This window comes from Anser brachyrhynchus (assembly GCF_964034855.1).
Source record: "Anser brachyrhynchus genome assembly, chromosome: 4".
Lineage (NCBI taxonomy): Eukaryota > Metazoa > Chordata > Aves > Anseriformes > Anatidae > Anser > Anser brachyrhynchus.
In genome coordinates, this window is record NC_137698.1 from 78748825 (window position 1) to 78768857 (window position 20033).

The window sequence follows — 20033 nt, forward strand, 5'->3', positions numbered from 1 at the left end:
GAACATCTCCAACTGCAGCGAGTTCAACAGCCCGCCGCCGAGAGAGCAGCAGGGGCAGCCCCCGGGACGATGTGAGTGGGGCAGCCGGGCTGGGGGGGCTCGGGGAGGGGGCAGAGGGCTGCTATAACGCTGTGCGCCCCCCCCCCCCCAATCCTTCCCGCAGGAGGGGTTCGTGTTTAAGAAGCCCCAGAGGCCGGGGCACCGCAGCCGGCTGCAGGCGTCGGAGGGGGGCTCGGGGAAGGAGCCCTTCGCACAGAGACCCAGCTCCGCGCCCAACCTGCTGGTGAGGGGGGCCGGGGGGCTGGGGGTGCTGCTGCCGTTCACAGGAACCAGAGGAGCAAATCTGTGTGCCTGGAACACCCATGGGGGTGGGGGGTGGCACCAGTGAGGGTATCGGGGTGCCCCATATCCCAGTGGGGCCCCGAGCCATGGGCCGTCCCCCCACCCAGTTCGACACCCCCGAGAAAGAAAACCTGCCCGAGGGCGAGAGCCCCGTGGTGCTGCGCCGGTGCTCCCTCACCTCCTCCATGGCCGAGGAGGACGACGACGGCTTCATGGAGATCCTGGACGAGGAGGAGATGAAGGTAGGGAGGGCTCTGCTCTCTGGGGAGCAGCCCCTGCCCCTCTGCAGCACCGTGCCCCCCCCCATGTTCCCCCCCTTTTTTGGCTGCACTGAGTTCCTGGGGTGGGCTAATCCCTATGGCTGGTAAAGCCGAGGGGGGTGTCGGCGCTCAGGGACACCCCAAAACCGGGAGCGGGGTGACTGAGCTGCCTGCAGCCGCCGTCCCTGCCCGGGGGGCAGCAGGGCTGAGCCCCCTCACGCTCTCCCCACCACCGTGGCAGCAGAGCGACGCGGAGGTGCCGCCGGGGATGGCGAGCCTGCTGACCGCCCCGCTGGTGAAGAAGGAGGAGGCAGAGCCGGTAGGTGCAGCCCCCCGAAGAGGGGGGGGGCCTGGCTGGGAGCCCCCGGGCTGCTCCCCGCTGGGGGCTCAGGGCCGTGGCCCCTGGCAGAGGGGCTGCGGGGTGGGCAGCGGCAGCCCCGGGGCCTGGAGGCATGTCCTGGGCTGCTGTGGGCTGCTGGAGCTGGATCCTCGCCCCGGTGGGAGCAGCGGAGCCCACGGGACCCTCGTGGGGTTCTCCCCCCAGCAGCGCCCCGCCAAGCGCAGCAAGTGCCGGCAGCTCTTCCGCTCGCCCTCGATGCCCAGCAGCGTCATCCGGCCCATCCTGAAGCGCCTCGAGCGGCCCCACGACAGGGACACCCCCGTCAAAACCAAGCGGCGCAGGAGCGTGGCCGGCACCCCGGGCGAGGTGGCGGAGCCGGTGGGTGACTGGGGGGGGGGGGGGGGGCGGTGGCGAGGGGCCCCCTGCCCGCGCCGGGCCCCGCACCCACGCCTGGGGGGTTGTTTTTTGTCCCGTTCCTTCGCAGAAAGCGCGGCTGATGCGCTCCAGGTCCTTCTGCCAGGAGGAGATTGAGAACATGCTGGCCAACGACCACCGGGAGCTCATCGGAGACTTCTCCAAGGTGGGGGCCTGGGGGTGCTGGCGGTCACGGGGTGCCCTCAACCCCCCCAAAACCCGAGGGTGGCCGCAGAGCCCTGCTGGGGGAACAACACCCAGGCGGGGAGCCTGGGCCGGGTGGGCGCCCCCGGTCAGCCCCTGACCCCGCACAACGCCTCCAGGCCTACCTGCTGCAGACGGTGGAGGGCAAGCACCAGGACCTCAAGTACATTTCCCCCCCCCGAAATGGTAAGGGAGCGGCCCCGAGAGGGTAAGGGAGCGGCCCCGAGAGCCCCCCCCCTCGCCCCCAGTGCCGGCGGGGGCTGACGGGCTCCTCGCTCCCCGCAGATGGTGGCGGTGCTGAGCGGGCAGTTCAGCAGCTTCATCGAGAGCTGCGTGATCGTGGACTGCAGGTACCCCTACGAGTACGAGGGAGGCCACATCAAGGTCAGAACCGCTGCTGCGCCCCGGGGGCTCGCCCTGCCCTTTTGGAGGGGGGCGGTGTTAAAAATATCAAACGCCAGGGGTTCGAGACGCTCTAAAGGTGCTGAGCATCTTCGCAGAGGGTGCTGCGAGGGTGCCTGGGGCAGTGGGGGGGGTCACCCCGACAGACCCCAGGAGGTGGGGGGCTGAAGGCGCCTCCTCTTCCCGGCAGGGTGCTGTCAACCTGCCGATGGAGCAGGACGTGGAGGAGTTCCTGCTGAAGAAGCCCATCGTGCCCTTCGATGCGACCAAGCGCGTGATCGTCATCTTCCACTGCGAGTTCTCCTCCGAGCGGGGGCCCAGGATGTACGTTGGGGCCGGGGGGCTCTTGGGGACGGGGGGCTCTTGGGGCCCAGCACGGGCTGGGCAAGGGCTGCCCCTCCCATTCTCTGCCCCCCTCCCACGGCCGTCCCGCCGCCCAGGTGCCGCTTTGTCCGGGAGAAGGACCGTGCCTGCAACGAGTACCCCCACCTGCACTACCCCGAGCTCTACGTCTTGAAGGGGGGGTACCGGGAGTTCTTCCCCCAGTACCAGGTGAGCCTCCCCCAAACCCCCCACCCGGGGCCCAGCCAGCCCCCGGTGGCAGCCCGCCCCCCCCCCCGGGCCGTGTGCCCCTCTGACGGGGCCGCGCGCCCCGCAGGCGCACTGCGAGCCGCAGGACTACCGGCCCATGCACCACGCCGACTTCAAGGAGGACCTGCGCAAGTGCCGCCTCAAGAGCCGCACCTGGGCGGGCGAGCGCAGCCGCCGGGAGCTCTACAGCCGCCTCAACAACTGCTGAGCCCCGGGGGCACCGGGGGGGGACCGGGGAGGGACCGGGGAGCCCGGCCGGGACCGGGGGGGCGGGGGACAGGCCCCGTCCCCCAGCACTTGCAGCCCCCTCCCGGGGCTCCGTGCCCGCCCGTTGTAGCGGAGGGCCGCAGAGAAGCACTTAGAGCCCCCCCCCCTCCGGGATCGGTGCCCCCGGTAAGGCCGCGGGGGGTGGGTTGGGGCGGGGCCGCGCTGTGTGACCGCGCCGGGCAATAAACGGGGCCGGGGCCTGGCGGGCCGCGTCCGCCCGGGGGTGCTTCCGGGTACGGGCGGCGGCTTCACCGCGTCGCCCTCCCCGCTCGCCTTTCCGCCAATCGGAGCGCGTCTTCCGCGTCGCCTCGGCCAATCGCGTCGCGCCGCCGTCACGTGCAGGGGGCCGGCCGCGAGCCTCGCCGCCCGCAGCCGGTTCTCCCGTCGCCCACCAATCGGATCCGAGCGTCTCCGCGTCAGCCAATCGCGGGCGGAGGGGGGCGCTTAGCTCCGCCCCGCGCCCACGTGACGCTCGGCGGGCCGGGGTCGCGGCGCGGCGTTGCCATGGTGCGGGCGTTCCTGCTGCTGGCGCTGGGCGGCCCCGCCCCCGGCGCCGCCCCCTGCCGCGTGCTGCTGGCGCGCGCCTTCGCCCCCCCGGGGACCCCCCCCGGGACCCCCCCCGGGTCCCCCCCCCGGCAGCGCCTCCGCCGCAAGGAGCAGCTGCTGGCCGTGGCCAGGTACGGGGGGGGGGGCGGGGGGATCCCCGGGGGGGCGGGGCTCGGAGGGACCCCCCCGTAACCCCCCCCCCGGGGCTATGGGACCCCCCCAGGGGGAGTCCTGTTTGGGGGGGGGTGGGCTGGGCTCGGTGGGAGGGCTGTGGACCCCCCCCCAATACCCCCAGGGATGGGGGACCCCCATTGTGGGGGGGGTCTGGGCACTGTGGGACCCCTCCGTACCCCCCCACTGGGACCCCCGGGCTGTGGGACCCCCCCAGTGGGAATCCCATTTGGGGGGGGGGGGCAGGGCTCGGTGGGAGGGCTGTGGACCCCCCCTAATACCCTCAGGCATGGGGGACCCCCATTGTGGGGGGGGTCTGGGCACTGTGGAACCCCTCCATACCCCCCCACTGGGACCCCCGGGCCTTGGGACCCCCCCAGTGGGAGTCCCGTTTGTTGCTGGGGGGTCTGGGCTCAGTGGGAGGGCTGTGGACCCCCCCCCCCCATTCCCTCCCCCCACTACCCCCAAGGATGGGGCAGCCTCATTTGGGGAGGGATAAGGCTCGGCGGGAGGGCTGTGGACCCCCCCCAGTACCCCCAAGGATGGATGACCCCCGTTTTGGGGGGGGTCTGGGCTCAGTGGGAGAGCTGTGGACCCCCCCCCCCCCCAATACCCCCAAGGATGATGCAGCCCCATTTTGGGGGGGGCAGGGCCCGGCGGGACCCCCGGGGCCGTACGGCCGTACGGCCCCGGGGGTCCCGCCGAGCCCTGCCCCCCCCCCCCAGCAAGGCGTTAACCTTGCCCACATCGGGGGAGGGGGTCCTCACCCAATTCCCCCCCCCCGCAGGCAGGTCGCCTCCCACTGCCACCTTCACCAAGCATCCTCCGGCCGCCCCCCGGCCCCGCCGCTTCCCGAGGACCCCCCGTCCCTCCACAACGCCCCGGGGGGGCTCTTCCGCCTGGCCCCCGGCGACCCCTTCCCCCAAGGGACCTCGGTCGCCTGGCTGGCGGCCCCCAGCCTCGCCTTCGCCCTGGTCTGCGACCCCCCGGAGAACCTGGCGCTGGCCGAGGGCACCCTGCGGCACCTCGCCCCCCGCCTGCTGGCCGCCCTGCGCCCCCCCGGCACCGGCGTCCTGCTGCGGCCCGACGCCGCCGACCTCCTCCTCGACCGGCTCCTGCCCCACGGGCAGCTCCTCTTCCTCAGCGAGCGCTTCCTCCAGGCCGTGGACCGCGAGCTGTCACGCTGAGACGGGACCCCCCCGGGGGCTTGGTTTTGGGGGGGAAACGGGGGAAAATGGGGCTGCGGCTGGGCTCTGCGGGAGCGCGGTGGGGAATAAAGCGGCGTGCTGGTGAGTGGTGGGTTATCGCCGGTTTAATGCACGGGGGGGGCTGCAGGGCGGGGAGGTGCGCTGCTGGCGGGGGGGGCGGGTGGGTGATGGGGTGAGCGCGGTCTGAAATCGTGGAATGGGGGGGGGATGGAGTGGGGTAGGGTAGGGTAGAGCAGAGCGGAACGGAAGCGGGTGGAATGGAATCATCCAGACTGGAAAGGACCCTTAAGGTGAAATCCAGCCATCGAGCTGCCACCACTGAGCCCACCGCTGAACCATGTCCCTAACTTGGTTTATTCCGTGGGATGGGATTGGGATTGGGATTGCGGATGGGATTGGGGATGGGATTGGGGATGAGAGTCGGATTGGGGATGGGATTGGGGATGGGGATGGGATTGGGGATGGGACTGGGGATGGGATGGGATTGGGGATGGGACTGGGGATGGGGATGGGATGGGGATGGGATTGGGGATGGGATGGGATTGGGGATGGGACTGGGGATGGGATGGGATTGGGGATGGGACTGGGGATGGGGATGGGATGGGGATGGGATTGGGGATGGGATGGGATTGGGGATGGGACTGGGGATGGGATGGGATTGGGGATGGGACTGGGGATGGGATTGGGGATGGGACTGGGGATGGGGATGGGATGGGGATGGGATTGGGGATGGGATGGGATTGGGGATGGGATGGGATTGGGGATGGCGATAGGATACAACAGGACAGGGTAGGATCGGATAAGATAGGACAGGACAGGACAGGCTGGAACAGAAGAGTTCAGTTCGGTTCGGTTGGACGGGACCTACGGAGATGACGAGCCCAACACCTGAGCACCTCAGGGCTACCCAGGAGCCGAGCGCGTTCCTGAGGGCACCGCCCCAGCCCCTGGGCACTGCGGGCACGGGGCACCCACCGCCCTGCCAGGGGGCCGCTGCGGGTGTTTGCCCACCCCCGGGGGGAAGAAACGCGGGCGCCCCAAAGCGAAGGGGTCTTCCAGGTCTCCTCCGGCTGCAATGGAGCTGCGGGGGGCTGCGGCAGCGCTTTGGCCGGGGAGGAGCTGAGCGGGTCGGGGGAGAAATGCCAAAGCTCCTGCGCCCCCCCACTGCCACAGCTGGGGGCTGGGGGCTGCGCACGGGGGGCTCGGCCCCTCCTGGTGCCGCCCCGGGGCTCCCCGGGGCAGGGACGGGGCGGCCACGGGGGCACCGGGGGCTGGCAGAGGGGGACGGGGGCAGCACGGAGGTGGGACGAGGCGGGGGGCACGGGGCGAGGCGGCACGGAGGCACGGCAGACGTTTAATTCAATTTAACTCAAGGCAAAGCGCTGGGCGCCGCCAGGCGCTCGCTTCGCCCCAGGGACCCGGCGCGGGGGCTTCACCCCGCAGGGTCCGGCCGCGGGCGCTCAGGGCCCCCCCAGGTCCCGCTTGCAGATCCAGAGGAAGGGGATGTTGCAGTTGTGGTCGTTCCAGAGCCCGGTGCCCACCGGGTGGATCTGGGCGCAGCCCTCGCGGCCCTGCTCCCCGTGGTCCTGCCGGTCCGGCTGCCCCGGCGCCCAGAAGCTGCGGGGCAGAGCGGCTCGGGGTTGGGGGGGGAGGCCAGCTTCCACGCGCCCCCCCCAACCCCCCCGGTGCCCGCCGCCCCCTCACCTGTCGGCCGGTGAGTACACGGTGCCGTCCACCCAGCGCCAGGTGTCGTTGCGGTCACCGTCCTCCAGCCCGATCCAGTAATAGCCCCCCCGCGACTCCCGCGCCAGGAACTCCTGCGGAGAGGGCTCAGGGGGGGCAGGTGGGGGGGCAAACGGGGGGCAAATGGGGGGGCAGGGGGTGCATGGGGCAAGGGGGTGCAGGGGGTAGGGGGGTGAATGGGGCAGGGGGGCACAGGGGGCAGGGAGCGCAGGGGGCAGGGGGTGCAGGGGGTGAGGGGGTGCATGGGGCAGGGGGGCACAGGGGGCAGGGGCTACATGGGGCAGGAAGGCACAAGCAGGAGGGTGCACGGGGCAGGGAGGTGCATGGGGTGGGGGGGCACACGGGGCAGGAAGGCACGGGCGCGGGGTGCCCGGGGGTGCAGCTGGCAGCAGGGCACGCAGGCGGTGAAGGGCACGGAGCCCCGCGCACCTACCTGCTCGTCCCGGCTGGTGACGGAGGTGAGCTGCGCCTGCTTGGAGAGGCAGAACTCCTTCGCCTCGCGCCAGGGCTTCTGGTCCCCCGAGAAGTAGTAGATCTTCCCCTTGTGGTACCTCCAGCCCAGGCCCAGCCCCTGCAGCCACCGCCCTGGGGACAGCGGCGGTGCTCGGTGCCACGGCCCCGCGGCCGTGCCGTGGGGCACAGGGGGGCACGCGGGGGAGGCACGGCCCTGCCCCGTCCCCTTGGGGTCTGTCCCCACGTCCCAACGTTACCCAAAAAGTCCCTGCGCCTCTGTGCCACGTCGGGGCTGTCACCGGGGCTCCGTGAACCTGGCCGGGGGACAGCAGGGACAGGAGCCGTGGCACAGCCCTGCCCGCACCCCGGTGCCACCGGGCGCACTCACCATCGGGGCCGGGCGGCAGCAGCGGCCCCAGCGCCTCCAGCTCTGCCCGTGCCACCCGCAGCTCCGCCTGGTCCCGTGCGCCTGGGGAGGGCAGGGGGGGGGTCAGGGCAGCCCCAGCCTCCTGCCTGCCCCCCACGGGGTGAGGGTCCCCAGCCCGGCCGCGCTTACGCAGGGTGGCGACGGCCGTCAGGGCGGCCCCCAGGGCCAGGAGGGCCGCCAAGCCCACGGCCAGCAGAGTGCCCAGCACCCGGCGGGACGGGGACGGCCGGGACCCGAAATCCAGCACTGCGGAGAGACGGCAGAGGGGTCCTCAGCCGGCGCTGATCCGGACCCCCCAGGACCCAGCACCCCCGGGCCCCCAGCCCCACGGAGAGGAGCCCCGGGGCTGGAGGGGGAGCCCCGCGGGCCCACCTTGCTCACCGTGCGGGTAGCGGATCTGCAGGTTCTCGTACAGGTCCGGCCCCTCGGTGGCCATCCCGCAGCTGGCCGAGCCCACAGCCGCTTCCTCCCGGAGCCCTGCGCGTGGCAGCCCCAGCGACCGAAACTGCCAGGAAAGGGAAGGCGGCAGCCGGGGGGGCACGGCGCTGCTTGGGGTGCCACCGCCCAGGCTGGACAGGGATTCCCCTGTCCCAAAGGGACAGACCTCCACGCAGGGCTTGTGGCCACATCCCGGCTTGCTGCCCATGGCCGGCCACCCCACGGGGCCGCCCTGCATGGGGGATCCCTGTCCCCCACCCCACGGCCAGCCCTGGCCGGTGGTGACCCAGGGGTGGCTCCCGTGGGGACACATCGGGCTCGTGGGGACGGCACGGGGGGACGGCCCCAGCCCTGCTCAGCCGCAGGCGCAGCAGCACAGGGGGGACCCCTCGGGGCTTGGTGCAGGCAGCACCCGTGTCCTCAGGGGGAGCAGGGCCAGGTCCCCAGCATGTCCCCAGGGGGAGCAGGGCCACGTCCCCGACGTGCCCAGGGGACACTGCCCAGCTCCATCACCCCTCGCCCGGCCTGCGCTGCCTCCCGGCCACCCAGCGCCAACCCTGCCCCCATACCAGCCTTGCCCCTGCCCCAGCCCTGGTTTTGTTCCCGAGCACATCCCCACCGCAGCCGCGTTCCGCTTTTTGCCCTCAGACGCAGAATCGCGTCCGGGAACCCCTGGCAAGCAGCGCAGATGTTACGCCTCGCTTCTCGTTAGCAGCTCTCCCGTGCCCGGCGTGTGGCTCGAGCCCGGCTGCCCGCAGAAGGGGAAGGCTCAAACGGAGGCAGCGACGCGGGAAAGGAGAGGAGAGGAGAGGAGAGGAGAGGAGAGGAGAGGAGAGGAGAGGAGAGGAGAGGAGAGGAGAGGAGAGGAGAGGAGAGGAGAGGAGAGGAGAGGAGAGGAGAGGAGAGGAGAGGAGAGGAGAGGAGAGGAGAGGAGAGGAGAGGAGAGGAGAGGAGAGGAGAGGAGAGGAGAGGAGAGGAGAGGAGAGGAGAGGAGAGGAGAGGAGAGGAGAGGAGAGGAGAGGAGAGGAGCGGAGAGGAGCGGAGAGGAGCGGAGCGGAGAGGAGCGGAGAGGAGCGGAGAGGAGAGGAGCTGCTACCACGGTACTGCTGCCGCACAGCACCCCAGGGATGGTGCTGGGCGCAGCAGGGACGGGGACGGATGCCCAAGACGGGGTCGCGGGGCCCGTCCCTGGGGGCTGCTCTCCCACCCAGCCTCCCAAGGGACCTCCCTGAGGTTTCCCAACAGGGGAAGGCCGTGGGTGGAGCGGGTGCTGGGGCGGTTTCCTGGGCTCAGCACCCCCGGTGCCTCACACCCAGCACAGCCCTCGCCCGTGCGCCCCCCTGCGTGCCCCACGCCTCGCTCCGGAAGCCTCAGCTGAGTTATTTCGCAGCTTCTGGGTGGGTTTTTGTTTTTGGTTTCTGTTTGTTTGGGATTTTTTTTTTGTTTTTGTTTCAGCCCAAACCATCGTGGTGTTTGACGCAGGCTCTGAAAATAGCTCCAAATCTGCAGAAGCTGCACTTCTCTGGCACAGGGATGAGTTACCAAAAAGGCCGGGACGTGATTCCCCCACCCACCTGCAGCTCCTCGGCAGGCTCAGCTCCAGTGGCCCTGCTGGGATGAACTGGGAGCCCTTGCCCCCCCCAGGCCGCCCCCCCAGCTCGTGGGGGTGTTGTGAGGCACGTTGGGGCAAAGGAAGGGTTTGCTGGAGGCTGCCCTGCCCCACGAGGACAGCATCAGGAAGCAGCCCGGGAGAAACCCCCGACCCCAGCAATAAGGACACAGATCCGAGACCATCGAGCCCCAGCACGAGGCAGGAGCGAGCAGGGGCTGTCACAGGGGACTGGAGACGCTGCAGGTTCAGGGCAGGGGGTGGTGGAGATGTCCCGTCCCCGAGCACGGGGCTGAGGCCTCCCGGGATGAGGGGTTCTGGTTTCAGCACTTCCAAGGAGCTCCTAGGGACCAAGCCGCAGAAGGGTTTGCTCCTCGTTGCAGCAGGTGCCTTGGACTCGGTGATCCTTTTGGTCCCTTCCAGCTCGGGATTTTCTATGATCTCGGTGCTCGGCGCTGGTGGGGTCTCGTGGGGAGCTGCTGTGTAGCAGCAGCCACGCGCAGGGAGAGGACGGGGTGGCTGAAAGCCCCAGCACGGGGAGCTTCGTGCCGAGATGCACAAGTGAGGCAGACGGAAAAAAACACCGAAAGAAGCAGCCCCGAAACCAAAGCCATCGGCCCCGCACTGCAGCTGTGCGTGGAGCCCTCCTGGGCTGCGGTGCAGAGGGAGCCCACGGGGGCAGCGGGGAGCGGGGCCAGGGCCTGCCGGGCTGCCTGCGAGCAGGGAGCGAGTGTGCTACCCGAAATGGCAGCAGAAAGCCCGCTAAGTGCATCTAAAGCAGCTCGGTGCGATGTGGCACTGCCTGAAGTGAGGGATGGGGTCACCGGCTGGCGCCCCTGGGTTATGGGGTCAGACACCACTCTGCCACCACCAGCACCACCACCACCAGCACCACCACCATCAGCACCACCACCGCCAGTACCACCACCATCAGCACCACCACCGCCAGTACCACCAGCACCACCATCAGATGGCTCTTGGCGGGGGTTCCTCTGCTTCAGCTGTGAGCAGCGGCTGCCCCAGGCACCCCCTTCTGCCTCCTTGCCAGGGGACCGGGCAGGGTGATGGTCCCCGCTGGGGGAGCTTTGCCCTGCGGGCTGGCCTCATCCCTGTCCCCCGTCGGTGACAGCAGCTCCAGGTGAGCCCGAAGGCAGGGAGCAGCCCCAGCTCGGGAAGGGCCAGCCTCTCCCTCCAAGCTCCCTGGCAAAGCCCCGGCGTTTAGCAGTCACCACAACAAGCGCGGCGCCTGCCACTGTCCCCATGGCTCTGTGCAGGCCGTGCTGAGCCAGCTGCTGGCTCCCACCGGCAGAGACCCCCTCCTGTCCCCCCCCATGGGCACTGGTGCAAACGCCCCGTCTGCACCAGGAGCTGGAGGGGCCACGGTCAGGGACAGCTCCTACGAGCTCCCAAGCACGTTCCCAAAAGCCACTTGCTCGGGCACAGCCCCTGCCCGAACACGTGCTCGGCGGCCAGCTGGGAAGCAGGAAGAGCCGAGGGGTTCGGGTGCAGCCCACGTCAGCCTTGCCGCAGCAGCCCAGGCTGCAGGATGCAGGCCCGAAGCAGCATGAACTGGAGAATGAGTGGTGTCAGGCGGTGGAACGTTCCCTCAGAATGGGATTGTGCTCGTGCACCAGCCCCAAACGCAGAGCTGCCGCTCCAGGGGCTGCTCCAGGAGTGCCTGTCACTGCCCCCAGTCCTCGCTGTGGGGGGGGGTTGCCCCAGGCTCCCTGCACCCTCACTGCCTGCACCCAAATTCTTGCCTGGCCTGCCCGGACTGAATCCACCCGAACCTTCCTGACGAGGCACTGCAGGAAGAAGCCCTGTGCTGGGGCTCTGGGGGAGCTCACCCACACCCTGCAGCACCCCTGCACTGTTGGGAGCCCTCGTTGTGGCACCCACACCCCCAGCATGCCCCCGGCATGATGGCAGAGCTGCTACATCTGCACCTCCGGGGCTCTCTGTGTGTGCATGAGGAGCTCCCTCTTTTCCATGACGATCTCCCCATCCACCCATCCATCCCTCCATCCCTTCATCTGTCCGTCCATCCATCCGTCCGTCCGTCCGTCCATCCCTCCTCCTGCTGGATGTGTTTCCAGTTCTGCGTGCTCTCACCTCACCTGCTGCAGCCTAACCCCGCGCACTTTGGCCGCGGGCACCTGCCTCACCCCCGCTGCCCGAGGCCAAAGCCAAACCTCAGCACCGGGGCGCGCTGCCAGCGCCCTGGGGTGTCCCCGGGGCACCCCGCGAGGGGCAGCAGCCGCGCTCGGGGCCGGGCGAGCGGAGGCAGCCGCGGGCAGGGGCACCGGAGGCACCGGAGATGCTCGGGGGGTGCGGCTGGGGCTGGGGGGGCCGGGCTGGGGGTCCAGGTGCGGGTTTTCCAGCTGGTCCCGGGATGCGGGGTCCCAGGGCGGGGGTCTCCCGGGACCGGCAGCGCTCGGGCACCGGGCACGGGGAGCGGGGGTTGCGGGGGGCTGCGGCACGGGGTCGCGCTGCCTCCGTGCCCGGCGGGGAGCGGCCGGGGGGGGGGGCCGCGGGGGCCGGTAAAGCCCCGCGGAGCCGCGAGCGGGCGCTGCTAACGGGGCCGTGCCCGGCATCGCCGCCGCCTTCCGCGGCCCCGGCGCCCCCCGTGCCGCACCGGGGGCTGCGCCCGCCGAACCGCCCGGCCCCGGGGCACGGCGCAGGGCACGGCGGAGCTCCGGGGACCTGGCCCGGAGGCTCCCGGAGCCGCGGCCCCTGTGGGAACACCGGGGCGGCTCCTGAACGGGCGACCGGGAGCCGGGACGGAGGCACCGGGCTGCAGGGAGCGAGGCGCACGGAGCGGAGGGACCGGGAGCGCACGGGGGCAGCGACCCGGGCTGGAGACCGGGACTGGGACCGGAGCGCCTGATCCGGGGGGGCCCCGGGGGAGCCCGGAGCGCCGGGACCGGGAGCGCACGGGACGGGCACCGGGAGGAGCGGGGAGCCCCGCCCGGCACTGCCCGCCGCTGTCCGCGGTGCTGCGGGCCGGGAGCGGGCGGGGGGCGGCGGGGGGCCGGGGGAAGGCCGGGGGGACACCGGGAGCGGGCCGGGGGCCGCGCCGAGCCGAGCCTGTGGGACGGAGCCACCCAAGGGCGCGGCGTCGGGAGTGCCCGTCGGTCCGTCCGTGTGCCCGTCTGCCTGTCCTTGTGCCTGTCTGTCTGTCCGTGTGCCCGTCCGTCTGTCTGTGTGCCCATCCATCTCTCCGTGTGCCTGTCTGTCCATGTGTCCGTCCATCTGTCCGTGTGTCCGTCGGTCTGTCCATGTGCCCGTCCATCTGTCCATGTGCCTGTCTGTCTGTCCGTGTACCCGTCCGTCTGTCCGTGTTCCCATCCGTCTGTCCGTGTGCCCACCGGTCCCTGACACCCATCAACCTGCCCCTTCCCCGGTGGGAGCCCGGCGGTGCCCACACTCCCGGGAGGCACCGGGCAGCCTCCCTGGGAAGGTGCCGGCAGCTGGCGACTGGTGGGTGCGTGGTCGGCATCAGCGAGCTCCCCACGGGTGCTGCCAGCCCCGTTCCTCTCCGGATCCCAGCCCCGAGAGCCAGCCCGCGGGATGCAGGAGCTGTGCTACCCCTGCTGCCCCCGCGGGGAAACTGAGGCACGGAGTCAGCGTCTGGGGATCACCGGTGCGGGCGTACAGCAGGGACCGGGACTGAGGGCGGCCCTTGCCAGGCCCCTCTGCCACCCACCGTCCTGGTGCCCTGTTAAGCTGCACGCAGCCCATCCAGATGTGCGGACATTTCTTTCCACCCCCGTGGGGTTGGGGGTGCCCAGGGCATGGCCCAGTGGGAGAAAAATCTCAAATAATTTTCTTCAGACAGGATCTTCTGTGGAGCTATTTTATTCGCGATTGCAGTGGCGGGCGTCCTGTCAATCAGGAGCGCATTTTAGTAAACAAAGCATAACCTTTTATTCCCTGTTCCCTGACGCCCGATCCCCTCCCCTGTTTCCTCATTGGCCAAGTACTGCAGGTTCACAAGCTACTCGACGCTCCTCTATACCATATATGTACAATTTTTCTTTTTTTTCAACCCTTTAATTTCTCCTTTTTCCCTTTTTTCCCCCTTTCTTACGTTTTGAGAACCTGTGATCTTTGTTTTACTGTTCCAACGCTGCTCATCCTGTTTTTTCTCAAGCTTCTGCCTTATTTTGGAACAGTGAGGCCTTCTACTGTCCACTTATCTACTGAGCATTTCTCCTTATTATGACTACACAACTACCCTGGAGTATAGAAAATTAGTTCTTTACTGCAAAAACACAACTTTGCTTCTCACAGAATGGGCTAAAGTTGCGCCAGGGGAGGTATAGCTTGGATATTAGGAAAAACTTCGTCACTGAAAGGGTTGTTAGGCATTGGGGTGGGCTGCCCAGGGAAGTGGTGGAAGTCACCATCCCTGGAGGTCTTTAAAAGACGTTTAGATGTAGAGCTTAGGGACATGGTTTAGTGGAGGACTTGTTAGTGTTAGCTCAGAGGTTGGACTCGGTGACCTTGGAGGTCTCTTCCAACCTAGATGGTTCTGGGACTCTGGGACTCTGGGATTTTGTGATTCTGTGATTCTGGGATTTTAAGCCGCCTTGGCCGCTGGCGCTCGGTTTATCAGCGGCACGGAGGCGGTGCAGGCGGCCCCCCCTTCCGCCGCGCCCCTCTCAAAATGGCGGCCGCGGGTTCCCCCTCGGAGCCTGCCCGCACCCAACATGGCCGCCGCCCGGCCGGGCCGGCGTCACCGCGGCGGGCCGCGCCCCTCTCCAAAATGGCCGCCCCCATGCGCATCGCCCTCACTCAAGATGGCGGAACAGCGGGGCCGAAGGGACCCGTGCCCGCTTCCAAGATGGCGGCCGCAGCGTCGGCCGCGGGCGGGCCCTCGCTCCAGGCCTCCCCCCGCGACGCACCGGGCGCGCGGCGCAGCGCGGGGGCGGGGCGGGAGAAAGCGAAAGTGGCGGCGGGCGCGGGGCGGCGGCGGGAGCGGGAGGGGCAGCGGGGGCGGGGCCCGCCCCGCCGGGAGCCCCCGCACAGGGCCCAGCCGGGCGCCCCCCGTCGGGCCGGGGGAGCTCCCCCGGTGTCCCCCCTCCGTTCCCCCTCCCCCCAGCACCGGGCCCCGGGGCCCCCCTCCCCCGCCCGTCCCGGCCATGTCGCGGCTGGAGGCGGCGGCCAACGTGGCGCTGCGGGTGCCGGCGCTGGCGCTGCTGGACGCGCTGTACCGCTGGGACGCGGCGGGGCCCGGCCCGCTGCCGGTACTGCCCGGGGGCGCCCCGCTGCGGGCCCGAGCCCTGCGGGCCGCCTCCTGCCTCGGTGAGGGCCGCGGGGACACCGGGCGGGCAGGCCCGGCCCGGCTCCGGCGGGCACCGGGGCGCGGCGGGGACGCGGCGGGGCTGGGGCTGGGGCCGGGGGGTGCCGAGTGCCCAGAGGGTCCCCGCGGGCCCCCGGTGCCGGGGAGCCCGGTGGGGTGGCGGCTCTGCCCCGTGCCCCCCGCACCCGCCCCAGTGCCCACCGACAGCCCCGCCACCGAGCGGGGGGACGGCCGTGGGGTGTGGGTGCTGCGGTGTGCCCGGTGTCGCGGCCCCGGTGTGGGCAAACGGGGACGGTGCCTTACGGCACGGGTGGCTCCGGTGGCACCGCTGGCACCGACGGCTCCCTGCGAGGGGACATCGCACAGCTACGGCCGCTGTGGGGGCTGCCCCAACCGGCCCCGTGGGGGTGCGAGGCGCAGAAGAGCCCGGTGGCAGCGGCCTCTCACCGGAGGCAGCCAGTTGTGCCCGGGAAGCCAAACTCAGACCCAGGCTCCTCGCAGCTTGCAGAGTCCCAAAATGCTGGGAGGGGACGGGCAGCAATCCCCGGCTGGGTCCGTCCCGTGGCGGTGCTGGGGACAGGGGATGTGTGTGTGCCGTAACAGGGGGGTCCCCGAGCGGCGGGGCCGGGCTGGCAGGGCTCTCCCCCCCCCCCGGCAGGGCTCTCCCCCCCCGGCAGGGCTCTCACCCACTCCTCTCCGCAGGACACGTGCTGTGCGTGGTGCTGCTGGTGCTGCCGGTGCGCTCCCTGGTCAAGCTCTACCTCCACCTGCTCACGGCGCTGCTGCTCTGTGCGGGGCACCAGGCGGCCAGGTGAGGCCTGGCCACGGGGGGACGGGGAGGGGGACAGCACCGCGGTGCTGGGCTGCGCGGTGTGGGGTGGGGGCAGTTTGGGGGCATTGCAGCAGCGGGGCTGTTTGCGGGGCGCTGTGAGCACCCACCCCCAGGGGTGGCCATTGCGGACGTGTTGGGGTGCGGGGACGTGTCAGGGTGCTGAGCCTCTCTCTGTGCAGTGACTACGTCCGCCGCGAGCTGGAGCACGGATTCCAGGGTGCTGTGTACAGCGACACAGCCGCGTTTGGACGCTTCACCACTGCCCTCGCAGGTGAGCCAGCCCGGGCTGCTCCAGCCTCCCAAGTGCCCTGGGACCCCCAGCGTGGGGACAGTGGCACCAGGAGGGTGGGGAACGGCTGCAGGACAGGGGACAAGGCAGAGGCTTGCGGTGATGCGTCCAGGGGCACACCCCAGGCCTGGCCCAGCGCATGCAGGGGAAGGGCTGAGCCCCCCCAGTGCCCAGCTCAGGCAGTCTCGGGGTGTTGCTGTCCCGTTGTGGCCGTACATGCTGTGCGTGCCCCAGCGTGGGGTCTCCCCAAGCCCCCTGCCCTCGGTTTCAGCTGATGGCTGGGGACCGGGAGCAGGATCAGGGTGCTGCAGGGACTTAGCACCCTCCACGTCCCCTCTGCAGGCCAGGTCTGCGTCTGCACCCTCTGCGCGCTCCTGATGAGGACCCGCCAGGCCTGGCTGTTCGCCGCCCCGCTGCTGCCCGTGCTGGCCCGGCTCTGCGGCTTCCCCCTCCACGCGCTGCCCCTGGCCAACACCTTCGCTGCCATCTGCACCAGCATGGAGGTGCTCTACGTGCTCAGCGCCCACGTCCTCGTCCCCTTCCAGCTGGCTGCCGCCGCCTGTCGCGAGATCATGCAGGTAAGGGGGGCTGCGGACCCGCCGCTGTGGCTGTCCCCAGCCCACCAAGACCCCTCGTCCCCCTGCACGGGGCAGGATGGGGCGGGCCCCCCCCCGAGCTGTGCTGTGCTGCCCCGCAGGCCATGGAGGTGTACCGGCTGCTGGCGCTGGGGGTGTCCCTCTGGAGCCAGCTGGCCGTCCCCCTCCTCTTCCTCGTCTTCTGGCTGGTGCTCTTCTCCCTGCGGCTCTCCTCCTTCCTGGCCTCCTCCGGCAGCGCCGTAGCCCAGCAGGGCCTGCTCTTCGTCCTGCTCAGCAGGTAGGCGCCGGCTGAGCTCTGCCTTCCTCCCTCCTGGCTTCAGGAGGAGGAGGAGGGATGGGGCCGGGCACTCCCTGGGCTGCGCTGGGCGCTGTCAGGGTCTGTGCTCAGCCTGGCTCCCTCGCAGCGTGGCCGAGTGCTGCAGCACGCCCTATTCCCTCGTCGGCCTCACCTTCACCGTCTCCTACCTGGCCCTGGGCGTGCTCAACCTCTGCAAGTTTTACCTGCTGGGCTTCAGCGCCTTCCAGAACGGCAACGTCATGCACAGGTGAGCCCGGGCTGGGGCGCAGGGTGGGCAGGGGGCGTCCCCTGTCAGAGCCCAGCACGGGATGGGGGTGTCGGGAGCGATCCCGGGGCTGGGATGCATCCAGTATGGGATGAGGAGGGCTGGGGGCATGGGGGCCCCCGTCCTCACGCCCTGTTCCTGGCAGGGGGGTGACGGAAGGCGTGATGCTGCTGCTGCTGGCGCTGCAGACGGGGCTGCTCGACCTGCAGGTCCTGCAGCGGACCTTCCTCCTCAGCATCATCCTCTTCATCGTGGTGACATCCACGCTGCAGTCCATGATCGAGATAGCTGACCCCATCGTGCTGGCGCTGGGGGCCTCCCGCAACAGGTACCGGTCGCCTGGGGAAGAGCAGCAGGCCGCAGCCCCGTCCTGCACCCCTCTGCCTGGCCTGGAGCTGCTCGCTTCGGGGCAGGAACAGAGCCAGAGGTGGCTGGAGCAGGGGGCCGGCAGCAGAGGGTGCTGCCGGGGGGCGTCTGGGTGGGAGGCACCCCCTGGCTGAGCTGCGCCCCCCCAGGAGCCTCTGGAAGCATTTCCGTGGCATCAGCATGTGCCTCTTCTTGCTGGTCTTCCCCTGCTTCATGGCCTACAAGATCGCCCACTTCTTCCACCTGGACTTCTGGCTGCTCATCCTGGTCTCCAGCTGCATGCTGACCTCCCTGCAGGTACGGGGGGGGCCCCTGCTCCTGTGGGGGTGCACGTCCCCTCCAATGTCCCTGGGAGCTCCCCGGCCCTGGGCAGGGTGAGCAGAGGTTCCCTGGGGCTCTGGAGCACGGCCGTGTCCCAGGCGTGCTCCCAAGGGTGGGGTGGGGTTGGGGTGTGCTGTGTGCCGGCCAGCAGCACCCAGGCGCGTCCCGCTGCCCGCCAGGTGATGGGCACGCTCTTCATCTACGCCCTCTTCATGGTGGAGCTGCTGCAGGACACGCCGCTGGAGCGCATGGACGAGATCATCTACTGCGTGAACGCCGTGAGCCGGGTGCTGGAGTTCCTGGTGGCCCTGTGCGTGGTGGCCTACGGCACCTGGGAGTCCCTCTTTGGCGAGTGGAGCTGGATGGGCGCCTCCGTCATCATCATCCACTCCTACTTCAACGTCTGGCTGCGCGCCCAGTCAGGCTGGAGGAGCTTCCTGCTGCGCCGCGAGGCTGCCAAGAAGATCAACTCCCTGCCCAGGGCCACGCGCGGGCAGCTGCGGGACCACAACGACGTGTGCGCCATCTGCTTCCAGGTGAGCCCCTGCCAGGACGCCCTGCAGCACCGGGAGGGCCCCGTTCTGCTGATTCCCCCAGCACGGGGGGGGCTGGAGCAGCCCCCGGGGTCCCGTGCCGGCCCTTGCCCCAGCCCTGCACCTCAGGTGCCGCCGGGTGACGTCCTCTCTCCGCCCGCAGGACATGCAGGTGGCCGTCATCACCCCCTGCAGCCACTTCTTCCACGGTGCCTGCCTCCGCAAGTGGCTCTACGTGCAGGACACGTGCCCCATGTGCCACCAGCAGGTCACACCAGCAGCCCCCCAGGACGATGCCGGCATCGGGACGGCGGCTCAGGAGGTGCCGGCCCACGAGGACGAGGTGCTGGTGGATGGAGGAGCCCCAGCACAGCCCCGGGAGGACGGGCTGCCCCGTGGGGACAGCGCGCCCGCAGGCCCAGGGGACGGCAGGGCTTGCCAGGGCGACGGGGCTGGGCCCTGCAGCCCCCAGCTCCCTGCTCATCCCAGCGCCCCTGCCCTGGGTGAGGAAGCAGCGGGTGCCATCCCACAGCCCCACGGGGACCCTTGTCCCTGCCCCGTGCCCCCTGCGCCCCTCGGGGCCGGGCCCCCCGGCAAGGACTCGCAGCAGCTGGTGCCCTCGCCCGCCAGCCTGGACCATTTTGCCAGCCCCAACCCCGGTGCGGGGGACGGTGGGGACATCCACAGTGGCCACCACCCCTCCTAGCACATCCCATCCCCATCCCCTCCTGCAGACCGCTGGGCACCCCGCACCAGCAGCCCCCCGGTGCCAGGGGTCTCCAGGCCCCCCAGGACTGGGGTCTCTCTCTGGGGCCACGCAGCGCGCAGGGGCTGGGACCAAGCCGTGCCCCACGGACTGATTTTTGCAATAAATCCGGAGCTGAAGCTGCTGCGCCCCCGTGCTGCTGCCACGCGTCCGGGCCTGGCAGGGCCCCGCGGGGGGGCTGTGCTGGGGCCGCACGCAGCCCTGCTCAGCCCTGCGTGCTGGGGGGGCGCGGGGCGGGTGCCTGCCTGGCACGGGGGGCATGGCTGGGGGAGGAGGGGTGCGCTGGGCTTGGCAGGGGGCTGGTGCGGGGTGCTGTGGGTTCAGTGCGGGTCTGGCACAGGAAGGGGGGGCTTGGTGTGGGTCTGGGCGCCCTGAGCCCCAACCCCGTTTCCCCAGTCCCATCCACATGCTGGGGGGAGGGCGTGGGGCCCCCTCCGCTCCCAGCTGAGCCCAAGAGGGGATGGGGATGGGGGCACTGAGCCCTGCCGGGGTCCCCGTGGTGCTGACCCCCACTGTGGCTGGGGGGGCGTCAGTGCCTGGTGGGATTTGGGGCAGGAGCCCAGCTGGGGGGGGTCCCTTCTGGGGGGCACCCAGCCCTTCTGGCAGCCTCTCTGCTGCCCGGCAGGGGAGGCAGGGAGGGCCCCAAGGGCCGGGGTCCCTGGGGAGGAGGTAAATGGGCTCCCCCCTTCCAGCTCAGCCCCACCCTGCACTTACCCTAAGGAGGGTGACGCAGCGTCCCGGGGGGGCCCTGTGCAGCCCATTAGCCGAGGGAGAGAGAACCGGCCATAAAACCAAACCACTCGGGGCGAGGCTCCCTCCTCCCCCCGCAGCCCCCAGCCCCAGCCTTACACCAACGCCTCGACCCCCGGACCCCCAAGGGGCTGGTCCCGTGCCCCTCGCCCCCAGCCGTGAGCAGGGCAGCCCCCCCGTGCCCCCCCCCCCAGCATTAGGGTGCGTTACCGGATCCGTGCCAGGGAACGCGGCTCCCTGGCAGAGAAACCCAGTGTTCCCCCCCCCGGGCACGGCTCCGAGGGTGCTGCCTGGAAG

The 20033-nt window shown here is 70.5% G+C and overlaps 4 protein-coding genes across 9 annotated transcripts in view; 3 read left to right on the forward strand and 1 right to left on the reverse strand.

Moving 5' to 3' along the window:
- Window positions 1–2914, forward strand: part of CDC25B (cell division cycle 25B) — a 4858-nt gene extending 1944 nt beyond the window's left edge. Inside the window, 12 exon segments of the mRNA XM_080588919.1 lie at window positions 4–71; window positions 164–283; window positions 450–584; window positions 847–921; window positions 1150–1320; window positions 1427–1522; window positions 1680–1733; window positions 1735–1746; window positions 1846–1944; window positions 2153–2286; window positions 2403–2514; window positions 2621–2914. Coding sequence (XP_080445045.1) covers window positions 4–71; window positions 164–283; window positions 450–584; window positions 847–921; window positions 1150–1320; window positions 1427–1522; window positions 1680–1733; window positions 1735–1746; window positions 1846–1944; window positions 2153–2286; window positions 2403–2514; window positions 2621–2761 — 1217 coding nt within the window. The 3' untranslated portion in view covers window positions 2762–2914.
- A 112-nt stretch (window positions 2915–3026) lies between these two features.
- AP5S1 (adaptor related protein complex 5 subunit sigma 1) lies at window positions 3027–4830 on the forward strand. The gene is made up of 2 exons (XM_080589513.1): window positions 3027–3497; window positions 4325–4830. The coding sequence occupies exons 1-2, from the start codon at window positions 3325–3327 to the stop codon at window positions 4722–4724; spliced, it is 573 nt and encodes a 190-aa protein (XP_080445639.1). The 5' UTR covers window positions 3027–3324; the 3' UTR covers window positions 4725–4830.
- Window positions 4831–6082: 1252 nt separating this feature from the next.
- On the reverse strand, window positions 6083–8615 carry LOC308194199 (C-type lectin domain family 4 member F-like). Of its 5 annotated transcripts, none has more exons than XM_080589744.1 (7): window positions 7750–7873; window positions 7498–7614; window positions 7330–7410; window positions 7199–7255; window positions 6922–7073; window positions 6450–6562; window positions 6083–6362 (listed from the first exon to the last, which is right to left on the reverse strand). In XM_080589744.1, the coding sequence occupies exons 1-7, from the start codon at window positions 7802–7804 to the stop codon at window positions 6206–6208; spliced, it is 732 nt and encodes a 243-aa protein (XP_080445870.1). In that variant the 5' UTR covers window positions 7805–7873; the 3' UTR covers window positions 6083–6205. The 5 variants fall into 5 exon arrangements, with proteins under 5 accessions (XP_080445870.1, XP_080445869.1, XP_080445866.1 ...); XM_080589743.1 differs by having other exon boundaries at window positions 7741–7873; XM_080589740.1 differs by lacking the exon at window positions 7199–7255 and having other exon boundaries at window positions 7741–8615.
- Window positions 8616–14366: 5751 nt separating this feature from the next.
- LOC308194340 (RING finger protein 145-like) lies at window positions 14367–19105 on the forward strand. Of its 2 annotated transcripts, none has more exons than XM_080590119.1 (10): window positions 14367–14722; window positions 15423–15531; window positions 15732–15823; window positions 16184–16419; window positions 16539–16714; window positions 16842–16982; window positions 17146–17328; window positions 17516–17663; window positions 17918–18223; window positions 18384–19105. In XM_080590119.1, the coding sequence occupies exons 1-10, from the start codon at window positions 14560–14562 to the stop codon at window positions 18924–18926; spliced, it is 2097 nt and encodes a 698-aa protein (XP_080446245.1). In that variant the 5' UTR covers window positions 14367–14559; the 3' UTR covers window positions 18927–19105. The 2 variants fall into 2 exon arrangements, with proteins under 2 accessions (XP_080446245.1, XP_080446244.1); XM_080590118.1 differs by having other exon boundaries at window positions 14369–14722; window positions 17867–18223.
- The last annotated feature ends 928 nt before the right edge of the window (window positions 19106–20033 follow it).

Coding starts and splice junctions, on each gene's coding strand:
- LOC308194199 (XM_080589740.1), bottom strand. CDS start 8,119: ATGTGTCCCCACGGGAGCCACCCCTGGGTCACCACCGGCCAGGGCTGG. Junction 7,615..7,740: donor CTACCCGCACGGTGAGCAAG/GTGGGCCCGCGG, acceptor GTCTCTCCGCAG/TGCTGGATTTCGGGTCCCGG. Junction 7,411..7,497: donor GACGGCCGTCGCCACCCTGC/GTAAGCGCGGCC, acceptor TGCCCTCCCCAG/GCGCACGGGACCAGGCGGAG.
- LOC308194340 (XM_080590118.1), top strand. CDS start 14,560: ATGTCGCGGCTGGAGGCGGCGGCCAACGTGGCGCTGCGGGTGCCGGCG. Junction 16,983..17,145: donor AACGGCAACGTCATGCACAG/GTGAGCCCGGGC, acceptor TGTTCCTGGCAG/GGGGGTGACGGAAGGCGTGA. Junction 17,664..17,866: donor GCATGCTGACCTCCCTGCAG/GTACGGGGGGGG, acceptor GCTGCCCGCCAG/GTGATGGGCACGCTCTTCAT.
- AP5S1 (XM_080589513.1), top strand. CDS start 3,325: ATGGTGCGGGCGTTCCTGCTGCTGGCGCTGGGCGGCCCCGCCCCCGGC. Junction 3,498..4,324: donor CAGCTGCTGGCCGTGGCCAG/GTACGGGGGGGG, acceptor CCCCCCCCGCAG/GCAGGTCGCCTCCCACTGCC.